The following is a 15,146-nucleotide window of genomic DNA, read 5'->3' on the forward strand; positions in this document are numbered from 1 at the left end:
AAATGTGTTAATCTTGCCGATTTTTTGAATAATAAAATGCCTAATTCTTGTCAAATTTGGGATCACAGAGATTATCAAAATAATTTTTTATCGTGAATATTTTACAAAAATTATCTCGTAATAAATTATACTAATGGTTTTATAAATGCATTTAAAAATTAATAAATGTAAAAAATCTTAACACCACTGCACAGTTATGTACCTAAATATGACTATATTCTAAAACATTAGAGCGAGAGGTTTAAAAGAATACTATTTTATGTAACAAAAATACTTCATGCAGTCATCAAATGTTTAAAATAACTATAAAGGATAATAAGGCTTCAAAATTATATAAATAGATCATCTACAACGTTTAAGGAGTGTCCAGGATCATGGTTTGAAAATACAATAAAAACTCAATTTTGACCTTTGACGAGCATGTCCCCCCTTAAGAAAATAGCCAAAACTGAAACAGATAATTTAATAAAAGAACAAGGTCTAACAAAAGGGAAAAAGTACTTTCATAGTTATTACAATTCTGAAACCAAACCATGGTATACCAATAAAATGTTAAATAGGGAAACAATTGTCACAATCAATCGCTGTAGAGCGGACCATTATAATCTCGCCTCATCCTTCGCTCGCTTGGGTATAATAAATAATGACCCTGGGTGCCAGTGCGGAAGTGAGATTGAAGATGTTAATAATGTTGTTTGGCAATGTCCTCGGTATGATACCCAGAGACAGCGGCTTCTAAAAGATCTAAGTAAACAAAAGCTCCAATTGCCACTGGATCTTGCAAAATTTTTGGCTCGGCCGAATATCAAGGCGTTCCAGTGTATTGAAGTGTTTCAAAATATACAGTGTTGTTTTTTGTATTACTCGTTTATGCTTTATGCCTTTATTTTTTCAATACAACGCATTTTTCTTTTAGAACATGAGGTCCCGAAAGAGGAAGCTGACAAGAAAATGTGGTCAGAAGCAACGCCGAGTATATTAGTAAAAGGTGGTAGTACAGTCTTGAAGTGTCATCACGATACAAATCAAGCTATTTACAGTGTTAAATGGTATAAAGGAAAATTAGAAGTTTACAGATTCCAAAAGGAAAGTTTACCACAGAAAAAAGCATTCCCTCATATTGATATACACGTGGATGTAAGAATAACCTTTTATTTATCAATCGTCTTAGAGACGTCTACGCCTTGACGTACAATTTCTACGTAAAGAATCAAACTAAGTAGGTTTTATGGTAATAAATAATTTATTTTCTATCCAGAAAAATAGCTGTGGTAATTGTGGCGCACAGTTTTAAAATTGGTGGACCAAAATGTATGGCGTAATTTAAAAAATGATTGTCAGGTCAGGCAGTCGAAAAATAATATTTGGGAAATTTTGAAACGCGTACGTAAAAAGGTTCGCCGACCCCGTCCTAGGTGTTGATTATCTGATTCACTGGAATAGTACCAGATACTTCACAAAAAATAAAACATATTTTTTATTCAATAGTAGAGAGTAATATTTACAGTGGGATAGCCATTTTATTGTCATCAACGCTTCAATACAAAATACATCATATTAATTTATACACAAATCAAAAAGCGCACACATTATTTTATTTTTTAGTACTATGATTAAACATAGTTTAAATCTATGCACCAATGGCGAGTGTAGATGACAAAAACCGATTTTAGATTCTGTCGCTCTACCAATGAATACACTCTGAATGCTTGCTTAACGACATATTTTTTTACAGCTTGATCAATCTAATCAAACTCAAGTGACATTAGTAAATGTAAAACCTGGTATTTCCGGTTTGTATGAATGCGAGGTATCGTTGGAGGAACCCACTTTTGAAACCACGAGTTCTTCAACCAGATTTGATGTTATAGGTAAGAAAATCATAATAAATAACATTATTCTATAGTGTTTTACCAAATGTTTAGTTAATAAAAATTAAAAATTGAATGTCTAAATAATATATGCATTATGATAGACGCGACGTTTGCTCAAACCGTATCAGATTTAGTGCAACAAAGCTCAACATATGCGTTTTCGGTCACTCTGTGGTTAACGACGTCTAAGTTATAACAAGCCCGCATACGACCGCTTTCTTGCTGATACTCGAACTAACTTTTGAATCAGTATATTATATAAATGAAGAAATCAATAAAATGCGGTAACAAGTCTACACGCGCCCGTTGTCTTGAGGTAACTTCACGTTATTCGCAATCGCGGTTGTATCATGATCCGTAACTGTTGATTGCCCTGGTTTTGCGACAGTCATCATATTTGGCCCAACCAAAAGCTAAATATCTATGTTGGATAAATAATTATGGTGGATGTTAAAAATGGCTTAGAATCTCTCAAATGTATATAAGTATTGTCACTTTGGATATACTTGCACTCCTAGAGAGGATGGAAGAAGAGCGGCATGGTGGTACCTCCTCACCAAAGTGGTTAGCAAAGCAGTTGTTATAGAGTGAAAGTACGGATGTTGATTGCAAGGATTTATTTATTTTTTAAAGTTAAAAAAATTACCAGTCTAAACAGTCTATGACAGAATGTTTTTATGTATCGTGTGCCCGACTGAGGGATCCTGAAAATATTTTATTTTAAAATTGCAGTGCTGGGCTTCGCGTCTCTTAAGAGACAGGGATGCGTCGTTTGAATTAAGCATGTCATCAGTTATCTATCCTTCTTCAATTAGTTATGAATCTCATTACAAAGTTTCACTATGTATTGAAACTGGCAAAAACTAACCTCATTTGGTGATAATATCTACCGTTGTAATTATTACATAATATTTATTTAGAATAAAAACATATAACGGTAAATTAATGGATCCGAGCTTAATTAAATTGCAGACCAATTATTATTAATACTTATTTCAGTCCTACCTACTTCATCTCCATTAATCGAAACGGAAAAAATGATTTACTCGTATGGCATGGGAGATTTGTTACAAGGAAATTGTTCGATTACATCTTACCCAGCTGCAAATATTACAGTTTACGTAAATAACAAACATGTAAGTACGTCATGAAATCTTAAAATTATTAAAATGTAGTTTCAAGTTACAAGATCATGTTGTGACATTGAAAAATAGTCGATGAAAAAACATTCAGAATCTTTGTACTGAATCTCGATAATGCTAAGCGCATTCTGGTTGCTGCTAATGGGTCCCATTTGGCGAAAATATTTTTTTAACATGTATATTATGTTTTACCGCTCGACGCGATATTAAAATTGTGTGCATAAATTCGAATGTAACGCAGAAATTTTAACATAACTATTTTATTATAATTCTTTACATAATTGCGACACGCACGGTGTCTTAGAGGTCTAATTAAATAGACGATAAAAATATTCTTCTATTTATAAAATATCTAAAATTGTGTTTGGTTAAATGGCATAATTTTAAATAGGTATTTATTAAATAAATAAATGTTTTTTGACTCTTATCTAATATGATTTGGGTTAAGGGCCTAATTTAATTTTAAAAAGTAACAAACACTATCTACATCAGTGGTCGGTAACCTTTTGAGAGATTGGGTAAAAAAATAAATTGTAAAAAAAAATGCTAGTGAGTAAATGCTGAGTACCTCCGTCACATGGAATGTGGGTATGTGTCTTCAATCGCTCTTAGACATATACATGTTCCAATGTACATCCGTGTAGCGGAGGTACTAATCATCAGCCTACTGATGATTATACATAATAATTGTGTTTTTTTCTAAATGGTTTGTATCTGAGGTGTATTTTATTTATATTCAGCAAAGAATGCTACCAATTTAATATGTGTAAATTATTTATTATATTGAAAAAATAGGTCAATTAATAAGAATTTATTATGATATTGAATATTGTTATTTAGATTGTTATGAAAAAAAATCCACAATTCCTTGAAGATTTTTTGATTTATTAAGAGTATAATAGTAGATATAATTATTTTCTAATAATGGGCATCTACGGGTAGGTTTGTATTTACAGGTTTTATTTATACGAGTAATTGATGTTAGCCACTTGCTCACCTTATTAGGTCCATATTCTGCTTGCAAACACACATTGAAAAACAATATGGGTATTTGCTGAGACCCAAAATATAAACCCGGGACCCACGACATTATAAGCCGATGCGTAAGCCGCTTAGCCATCGTGGGGCTGTTTTTATTAGGCATAATTATTATGACACATATTAATATTTTATTATTTTTCAGATCGATACAGAAAAAACTCACACCAGAATTAATGATGAATCTATTGTGACGAAAGCTTTCTTCGCTATAAAATTGCATAGGAAATACTTCATAGACAATACAGTTACGATAAAATGCATGGCTGAAATGACACCTTTATATGAAAAATTTTCAACGCTCACTTTGAATGATATGTGGTACCACACTGCAGTTAACAATGACCTATAAGCTTCATACATTTATTCGCTCTCAGCCACTCTCAGTTTATTGCTGAATGAATGCCTCTCTCAGCTATATTCACCCTAACTGAATCTTAAGTCTTCGGTGGCATTTTATAAATCTTTAAAGGTTATTATAATAATTAATAATTAATAAAATCTACATATTTAAATTTACACTTTTTTGGCACATGTTTCTATCCATATCTGCCCAAAGCAACTTCCTTTCAGTTAATAATTCCTTAATATTGATACTAGGACTTTCTTATTGTCCTATTAATTATCCAACTAATTTTCTCACTTTACCTGTTTAGATTCTTAGGTGAGAAAAATGCATTATGTCATTTTATGTAACTTAAAAATAATAATATTATGTATTAGGTAGTTAAATATTATTATTCCGCAATGGAAGGCTTGTTTAATTTCTGAATTGAAGTAAGTAATATTTTCAATCTTTATTATCATTGATGACAATAAAAACAGTACAAATTCTTTCATTTACCATCAGTGCAGTATTCCCAGATTGCAGAAAACTTTCGGAGTAAAATATAGATAAAAAGAAAATTGCCCATTTTCCTTAAATGATTAAATTATAAATAAAATAAATGTTGTACAGATTTTATAATATGTTATTTTAAATTATATGATAAAGCGTAATATTTTTGTACACCTTTCTTACTAGTTAATAAAAAAGTTGTAGATACAAAGCTTATTATATTATTTATATGCGTATTTTTTATTATTGAGTGTTATCAAACAAAACCTTTGAAAAAATAAACAGTAGATGCTAATTAATTCAATCATTATACGTAATTATGTCATTGTACACTATTTGCTATGTTATAGATCAACTTACTATCACGGATCAGATAATGTCAATGGAAAAGTTTGAAATAATAATTCTGTTTTTGTTCGGCTTGAAAGTCTCGATATGAATAGTACAATAGTTGGAATGAATGATATTTATTTATTTATTTAAGAATATTCAAGAAACAAAAACATTGTGGAAATAACAAATCTAAATTCAAGACTTGCACAACATGATATTTACATTAAAACAAATATAACCCTCACAAGAGAGAAGAAGATAATTCATAAATAAAAATAAAAAATAAAACATAATTTTATACAGAAAAATAAAATTTTCGAAACAAAAAATATACAATTTTATACAGAAAAATAAAATTTCGAATACAAAATACATAGCACGTCACCGAAAATGTCTACGTTTTTGAGAAGCGCATAGACTAGTCTTGCACCCCGCGATAACGATGCCTGGTAGGTTTGACACGAGGAAACGGTTTCGACACAGATAAATAGGCCATCCATGGACTGAAACCGTATGCGGTTTCGAACCGTGTGCTATACTAAGCTTGTCTTTTCTAGTCATGGACATATATTTCCACAAAGTATATTATAAGCATTTGATCGGATCCGTTTATTCTATACACTTACACTTACAAATTTTGTGAAAATAATATATTTTCATGAACAAAAATCATAAGTTTAGTATAGCACACGAATCTAAATAGCATACGGTTTCAGTCCATGGATGGCCTCTAAATCATGGCTACGACCACGTAGGTAAGTAGGTAATTTGTACAATACTATTTTTGGAAAAGTCATTCAGTACTACCACTGAGTAGTGCTTTCATTTTTGAACATCTCTCAGTAATGCTCCATTGACATTTCGCAATAGTAAAAATATATTTTTAATAATATTAATTATAGCGATGGATATTTATGTGGTTTGTTACCCTTTTACCCCTGTTCTATCTTTAAAAACAAGTCAATATCAATCTTATGTAAGGTTTTCACTTTATTAAATTGTGTGTTTCCTAGTGGGTATAAATCTGAGGTGTTGTTGACTTCTTTATATACTTTAAAATATGCTATGCTTTGTTTGTAGGTAAAATCGGGTTGTTCTTATTTGATAATAATTAAATATTATATGCCCGATATTAATATATTGTTACCATAATAATTATTATGTTTTGTATTTCTATGGAATAATTATTTATAAAATTAGGTATTATTGATGTTAAAATTCAAACCGCAAAAAAACTATACAATATAATATATAGTAAGAGAAGTGAAATTTATTAATATTAACAATTTTTTTAAACGATTTTTTCTTGTAAGCTATTAATAACAAACTCGGTTAATTTTTCAGGGGAGGTTTTTTTTAAAACATAATTGAAGCTATAAATTTCATATGAAAAATAATCACCTATATAAATTATAACGCGGTTGTTGATTCGTATTGAATAATATTGATTACTGAAAAATAAGTCCTGCGCATCTATTCTGTACACAAGACTGCTATAGGCCGCTATCGGCAGCTATCGAGGGTAGTTTTAAATTTTTTGTGTCAAAGTATTAGTACGTATAGTAACAATTTTACTAACTTATTGTAATTGTTACAATAAGTCAGTGTTAATACTTCGATACAAAAAATGAATAAGTACCCTCGATAGCTGCCGATAGAGGCCTATAATAGCAATCTTGTGTATAGAATAAGTGCGCTGGTACAGAATTGCTTAGCCTATCTTATATATTGGAGTATTTTATGTAGTAACATAATTGATATTAAATTAGTTATTTTTTCAATATTCATGTTTTAATTTAAAAAAATTACGTATTATAATGGAAGGTTTGTAAACTACTTGATTACCTAATATGTTATTCCTAATACTTTTTTTAATGTCGTGTTTCTTACTTTTGAAAATCGTGAGTCTTTTAAGTGTTGTTGGTCAGGGGAGGTGTATGTATTATCTAACAGCTTGTATTCGAAAGCTTGATAAAAGCCTCTCAAGTTCATTGTAAATTCAGTCACACTAACTAGATGTCACCAGCTGTAAAAAAAACAAAATACCGTTTTATGGCCACACATTATTATGAGCCATACTGTGCAACATGTTGCTATTCTATAGGGACTCTGAATTTTGCCAGTCCATAGACACTATTTCCATATTATACAATATGGGAAGAGATTTCTCAAAAGGACCTATTTCCATGTTGAAAAATAAAGCTAAGAAAAAACTGTGTTGCCTATGTTCTTTTTTTAGTTTCTATAGTTCCAAACAGATATTATTCATAAATCTGAAAAAAGGATTTTTTTTTAATTTAGCTGGATTGTATTCACAAGTATATTAAAAATAAACGTGTGGAATCTATAAAAAAAATATTTCATACAAAAGGGCTTTTATTTGAGATAATAAAGTAGACAATATGCCATTTTTTACTAAAAAAGACGATATAAATTACTATTGGTTATGCGATCATTTTCTTATATACTACCAAGTTCTGCAAGCTACGTTTTCAAGAGGGAAAATGCACTTTTTGAGGTGAGTACCAAACATGGTATCCCATCGTCGAGGTCTAGGAAAATGAACCACGTCAAATTTATCTTTCCAACAAAATGACGATTATGTTTCCCAAATTTACTGCGATTTTTTTAAAAATATTTTTAAGTTACATGGAAAATTATATACTTCGGGGATCTTGATTTAAAAAGGTTTTAAAATGTTGTTGAAAGTACATAAGACAACATGTCCAACAATGCCACGAAAATAGCCGGCGCGTAAAAATTGTAGTGACATAGTATTTTTTAGATGTGGCACATAATGAGAGTGTAGTAAAAAAATGGCAGCCATTTTTATAGACACGCTATATAATATCTTTTAAGCGACTGTTTTAATCGAAATATAATTATTACTATATGGTAGAAATAAATAAAGTTCTTCCGAATCATTTATGTCCATATTTTGAGCTTTTTCCCCATGAAAAAAAAACAAGCTAGTGACATAAAAAGATTCTTTTGACAAAACGCTAGAACAAGTGTGGTGATATTTTCGCATAGTTCAAAATGTCTTTCGCCGATTGCATGGTAAGATGGCCCTCCCCATTTCCTCGCAGTACCTGAAGGTAACTGAGCAGTTATGAAGTTATGACCTTGTCAATTTTATTGTATCTCATGCTACTCATTGAAATTCCTAACTCGCGCACTTCTTGAGCATATTTTTGCTACAAGATTTATAAGTTCGCAGTGAACCATATCTATATGGAAAAAAAGCTTTATATTTTTAACGTATCGTACTAAACGTGATTCAGATTTTAAGGTACGGTATTATATATAATAAGTTGGCCGGCTTTGACACCTGGTATTGGTATATTATATCGTACCTTCCACAATACCTAATAGTTACTGCAAGTAATCCTGGAGGGACAGAAGCCTCAAAAGACGACGTGTTTACCACAAGGTCTTTTATATTCTATGAAATATGTCATGAATTGGAAAATAATCATGTAAAGTAAGTAATTGGTATGTAGTTATTCCACGATATATCCAATCCCATTAAGAAAAAGGAAATATATATCTAAGTTATATAGATGATTGAACAAAAAATTAATTAGGTATGTCATAAAATCAATTTACTTTCAGAAAAACTATAATATTATAATTAACTAGCATCTTAACATATAAGCTGTCTATGGATTCCGCCTCATAGACCCTGAACCAACCCACTGTGGCACAACCCTCCAACAGAGGCCCTGCTCTCCCGTCGCGATACCCAACTTTTTTTTAACTTTCTATGAGAAAACCGTCAATGAAGAATCTATTAGTAAATATTTTAAATTGATAGGATCATTGTTGTTAAGAAAATTATATGGATACACCAAATTTTGGATAACAAACTCAAAATATTATTAAAATATAATATTGTGAGCGTATTAGTAGCTGTTTACCGACTTTAGCGAACTGAAAACTTTGACAGATAAACGTTGCATATTTTACTATTGAAATTTTATATTTATTAGAAAGCAGATATGATTTTTATACCGATTTAAGTGCATATCACAACACCATCACAAAACGGTCACTTCTCAGAATTCATTAAATGAAAAACTTATCTTTAAATATTTTGCCCTCGATACTCACCGTCATTTAAAAATATATTTGGATATATAAAGTGAAATAAATTATATTGCAATATTTCCATTCAAAATAAATAGATGAAATATTTAATATACTTTTTGCTTATTGTTGAAATAATTTTACATTATACGTTACACCTGAAATGCTATATATTATAGGTTACGCCCCTTTTCCTAAACACAGTTGATATGATACGAGTATTTGACAACTTTGAGAAGTAACTACATGTATTACAGATTTTTTTTTAAAAAAAACCTCAGAAACATACTCATTAGAAAAAAAAGTTTAATCGAGTGGGATTCAAACTCATATTATTCACTTTTCATTATATGCTAAAGATCATCTTGATTCATGCGAATTATTTCTACTAGCTGCGCTGATGTACTTCAAATTCCGTTAATAGAAAGGCGATCGGGTTTGATATCAATTAATACTGAATTAAAAATACTAGATTTAAAAATTCTAAATTATTTATTATGGAAAATACACAATTTTGAAAACTTCAGAAACATAAAAATGGATTTTAAAATTCAGTACCTAGTCAATTTCTTGAAAACGCGAAGACTTAGGTGGGTCAGTCATATTCATATTAGATGCGATGGATCCATAGCTCTGCATACAGTTTAAGATGGAACTTATAAGCACTCGGACACATAGAGGCTGAGTGTGACCGACTGTAGAGAGAGCTCAAGATAGAGATTCCTATTGGATGGTTACGCAGTCGGTTAAGTGAGTAAGTATCTAAAAAAATCAGTCATTAATAAAATATTCCTGCCTAGTACCTACTTCAACTCAAAACAAGAAATTCCAACATATGGCAATGTAGTTGTGAGAGTGAGTCATCGGTATTAATAGAGGTCAGATAATGTTATCCATATATGAATTACATCGAGTAATAATTATTGTTCGTATTATAAAATAATATTATTTAAGCATATTACATAACAACATTAATAATATTTGAGTCTATTATTTTTGTGCATTTTATCGAATTAATAATACAATATATTATTATTTATTTATGTAACGGGTTTCTTATCATTATAATTAAAATTAAGAAAAATCTCAATATATAACAGTAAGCTGAAAGATGTGGTAGTTTGGTGGGATACATACACATTATTTTTTTTAATATTACAATATTACCTACTTAAATCCGTCTTATATAATTAATATATGCGTGGTCTTAAGATGAATATCATAAAAGAATTTGCATTGATTTTGCTTCTTTGTGTAATGGCAATTGCAGGTATGGCTTTGTTATAATTTTTCGATAACATAATATTATGATACACTGTCAAAATACTGAGGTGTATGTCTTTATAATGTGATGTGTATTGTGAGAATCTCTTAACGGAAAAAGGACTAATGTCTCCGTTCTATATAAATATGACAAAGGACCGACTCTCTAAAATATGTCATTCTTTGGTCATACAGAAAGATAATATATCGATGTTTTGGAAATGGATCACCACGGAAAAACAATGCTCACTTTTCGATTGTCCAACCAGGAAATGAAAGCTGTGCTTCTCTATATATATTTTCACCATACGAACGGCGCATAGTAGGGATTGCTGGATAGATGAATCCAGAGATACATCGAACATTATTATTATTTCGACACTATCTACGTATAATCACGTATGTGGCATTTTCGTGATTATACGTCTTTTGTATTTTCGTTGTCTACGCACTCAGTTCAATGGGTGGGCATAAAAAAACATTGGGACGAGTACTTACTTCATCGTTTTTACGTAAAATTTAAACACGCAACTACTTGCGGTCTCTGACGAATATACAGGGAACTCCCCGTTACCGGTGTATACGCGGGAAGCGTGTGAAGTGGCGGAGAAGTATGTGTGTAATAAAATAAATAATCATAATTTTCTCTGTTTTTTTCAGAAAACCAGATTTATTACTGCCCAATTGTAATTAGGTTTTTGTTTCTTAATCTTTTACCAATACCAGCATCTTTTTAAAGAAGTAAAACTACGTAACTGATATTTCCCTACATTTTGTGAATTAGTCGTACCCGAAAATAACCCCAAATGTGTCACTTACAAGAAAAGTGTGTGTCTCAAGTCCCAAGTACCACATGGTTTGTGCCACATATAAGAACGGTCTATATACCAAGTCCGAATTATAATCTTATGTCTGCCACTTATAATGAAAAATCTATACCTCAAAGTACAATGCTGTATCTGTAATATCTCAAAAACTATAAAAATTTGAGCAAAATCTGAAAGGTAAATAATAAACTAGATTTAAAATGGTAGCATTGTTCCAATTTTGAAGAAGATACATGCAGCCGTTACTTTTTTCTGAATCTTTGAGTCGCTCTTCCGTAAAATGTCATGTTTACAGATACGGGATTATACGCAGAGAGTTTCGATTTATGACAATGTAATATTCTGGTTATCATAACATGGTAGTAGGTAATATGAATCATTATGCTTAAGGTTCCCAAATTGTAAGCTGATTACTATTTAATTTAATTTACAGGTTCTTGTATTAGAGATAGTTATTGCATAAAGTGGCAAAGATTAAGTTTATTTGTAAGATATCACTGGAATATCTTAATTTTACTTGAGTTCTATTTAATATGTTAGAGTGGTAGAAATAAGACGAGGTGAAAGATAATGTTGAAATCTCTTTTAAATGAGTATCTACTGTAGGGCCAATACCCTAAAATCCACAGACTAGGCAGGAAACCATTAATTTATAATTACAACGTATCTTGCAACATAATATTGTTAAAATTGCAAAACAAGCGATTTATGTGAATCAATCAAATTTCAACAGAAAGCTAATTTAGCAAAATAATATAATTTATTTATTTATAAAAACAGTATTACGGCATTACAGCTATTGGCCAATGCGCCATAATACATAATAAATACAAATGTATAAAAATATCTTAATTACAAATAACAATAAAAAGACAGCATGTGTAAATATTAATGAAATATGATAATTTATACAATTATAAATTTAGCCTTTTTAATACGTCCACAAACATTATATAGTTAATAAAAAACAAATCAACCTTTATGGTGCCATCAAATAAGCTAATTGCACGATACACAGCATCATGAAACATAACATCTGTCCTGCGACGAGGTATCTTGAAGACCGTGGAGCTACGAGTGATATTGGTGGGAACATGAAAATTAATATTTGCCAGTATATACGGATTGTAAATGAACCCACGAAGAAGTAAAAAGAAATGATTTAAAATAACAATCACTCTTCGGGTAGACAGGAATTGCATTGATAGCATACCCAGAAGAAAACGAGTCGGGAAATTCATTTTATTGTCATTATCATAAGGAAAGAACCCGTATGTTCTTAAGTAGAGAAATCTAAGAAATCTATTGTGGACTCGATCCAACTTAATTGTGTGGATGGACCTATAAGGACTCCAAATAATACTGGCATATTCAAAAATACTCAACACAAATGATACGTATAATGTACGTACCACTCGGACGTTTTCGAATGATTTTGAAACCCTCATTACAAAACCAAGCATTTTGCTAGATCTAGTACTGATGTCAAGAATATGCTGATTGAAAGTGAACTTTGCATCATACAATACACCCAAATCTTTTAATAATAATTCAATTAATCAATAATATCGCAAAAACAATATAAAACACTCAGTAGAAGAAGGCAACATGGTCATTCAGTTATCAAAGATTTGACCGTAAGGTTATCGTTACGCTTCGCCCGATTGGATCTCGCAATTCATCAGAACGCATACTCGTGATTTCACCCATCTAAATTATAATCTGTAAACTTATCTGTAATAATTAAATTGATATTTATTTGGAAGGAGATCATAAAACCAGGGTTCATTTCATTCACGCACCAAATTCTGAGTTATTCATTTGGGAGTCAAACCAACCTACCCTGCCTGTTCCTTATTTCATCTCATAACCAAACTACTACGTTATATTAATTTATAACTAATAATCAAAATATTGTCGAATAAAAAACAATTTGACAATGCTAATTTGATCTGTTTTTAGATATTCATAAAGACGTAACTTCACATTACGTCAATTCGGGTTACTATTGCCTTCTAAAATGGTGAAGTGATATTCAAATCGAAGAACCATCTACTGTAAGCTGCTTTAAAAAAAAAACCTTTTCACCTACCCCAAGAATGCTAATACATAAAGACCAGTTTCTCACATAAACGTTAGTATCTCCTGAATATAATACAAATTATAATTAATATTATAAATTTAGTAGGTATGCAGTACTTTTTATAATGATACATCTCCGGTTTATGTTTTTGCTGCTCTATTCCAACTAATTAACTCCATAACATTTACTTTTGATGCATGTGTGTTTTGCATAATATATTGAATCATTCCATACCACCGTGTTTTATTCTTAATTTTTGGATATTTTTTGAACGTACGGGCTACGGTTGCACCCAAATGTTGCTATCGAAAGAAAACATTTTGATTAAATATTCTACGCTCAATCCATATTGTAATATCGATTCTATCGACCGAGGATACTTGATGGAATTTGAATTAAAATTCTAATAGATTTATATTTTTTACTAATCTATTTTAGTCGTTTTTTGCGACCCGGGTTTCGCTTTTCGGCATCTTCAGACACTACGTCAGTTTATTATTATTGCTATTAGTAAGTTACGTTTGTATATTTGGTGACATTTCTTATTAGTTATCTAACTTTATTAAATTCCCAAAACGTTAGTTAGTCTCACTGATTCTCAGTAATGAAAATTATGAATTTATTAAATGTGTTAATAATTAGTAGGTATCTAAAGAATAATCTTAAATAATAACGGGATTTAATATACACTTAAATACATGCTTATTTTATAATATAATGCTTATTATAAACGTAAAAATTATTTGTAATATGTTAATTGACCATTGCTACTTAAAAATATGTCATGATGTGTAGTTTGTCAATCACCTTGTGTAGTTGAAATTCGATTATAAAAAATAATTTAACCAGACGTTTTTTACTTATTACTATGAAATAAATAATTTACTTTATCTATAAATTTAAATACAAATTGATACCATAAACATGTAGGTACATATTATAAAGGAAATATTAACATTATTATTCTAGTAGATTTAAGTTTTTTACTATTTCATTAAATTTCAGAAAATTGAATGGAATAGAACAAAACTTAAATCAATTATAATTACAATTAAAATTCCATCAAGTACCCTCGGTTGATAGTATGATAGTATTAATTAATATTATTATATTTATATGGAAGATTTTCTTCTTTATTATTGGAATATTCGGCAAATAATCGAACACGTGGTACGTATTGTCGAACAACTTTGTATTCGAAAGCTCGAAAAAAGCTTTTTAAGCTCATTGTGAATTCAGTCACACTACCTAGATGTCACCAGCTGTAAAAAATCTCTAAAAAACCGTTTTATGGGCACATATTATTACAAGCCGTACCGTGCGACATATTGGTATTAAGTAGCTACATTCCTGTCAGTATGATATCCTTAATATCATATACTTATTACGTTAAAGCAATATTATAAACTAGCTCACTTAATTTATTATCATTACAGTTAAATCTCTGACATAAGTGTATATATTATAGTTCAGTGGTTTTTAAAGTTGTTTATACGTATATTATAAATATTTTTTTTCGGCGCCCCAAAAATACCGGTTTTTTGCCACAGCGTTTTCTAAAACATTATAACTAAAATTTATAGAAATATTTTCATTTATTGTCCTACGTTAAATTTGAATATCCACGTATTATCTTTGGCTTTAAGGCATAGTAGTATG

The 15,146-nt window shown here is 30.3% G+C and overlaps 1 protein-coding gene across 1 annotated transcript in view; it reads left to right on the forward strand.

The window, feature by feature from the left end:
• LOC147073485 (uncharacterized) overlaps window positions 1–1,860 on the forward strand; it is a 47,949-nt gene extending 46,089 nt beyond the window's left edge. The window contains exon 11 of the mRNA XM_085945658.1: window positions 1,736–1,860. Coding sequence (XP_085801784.1) covers window positions 1,736–1,740 — 5 coding nt within the window. The 3' untranslated portion in view covers window positions 1,741–1,860. The remainder of the gene's footprint in view (window positions 1–1,735) is intronic.
• The last annotated feature ends 13,286 nt before the right edge of the window (window positions 1,861–15,146 follow it).

Source organism: Rhyacophila brunnea, unplaced genomic scaffold (assembly GCF_057557595.1).
Source record: "Rhyacophila brunnea isolate RB1 unplaced genomic scaffold, BYU_Rbru_1.0 scaffold_18, whole genome shotgun sequence".
Lineage (NCBI taxonomy): Eukaryota > Metazoa > Arthropoda > Insecta > Trichoptera > Rhyacophilidae > Rhyacophila > Rhyacophila brunnea.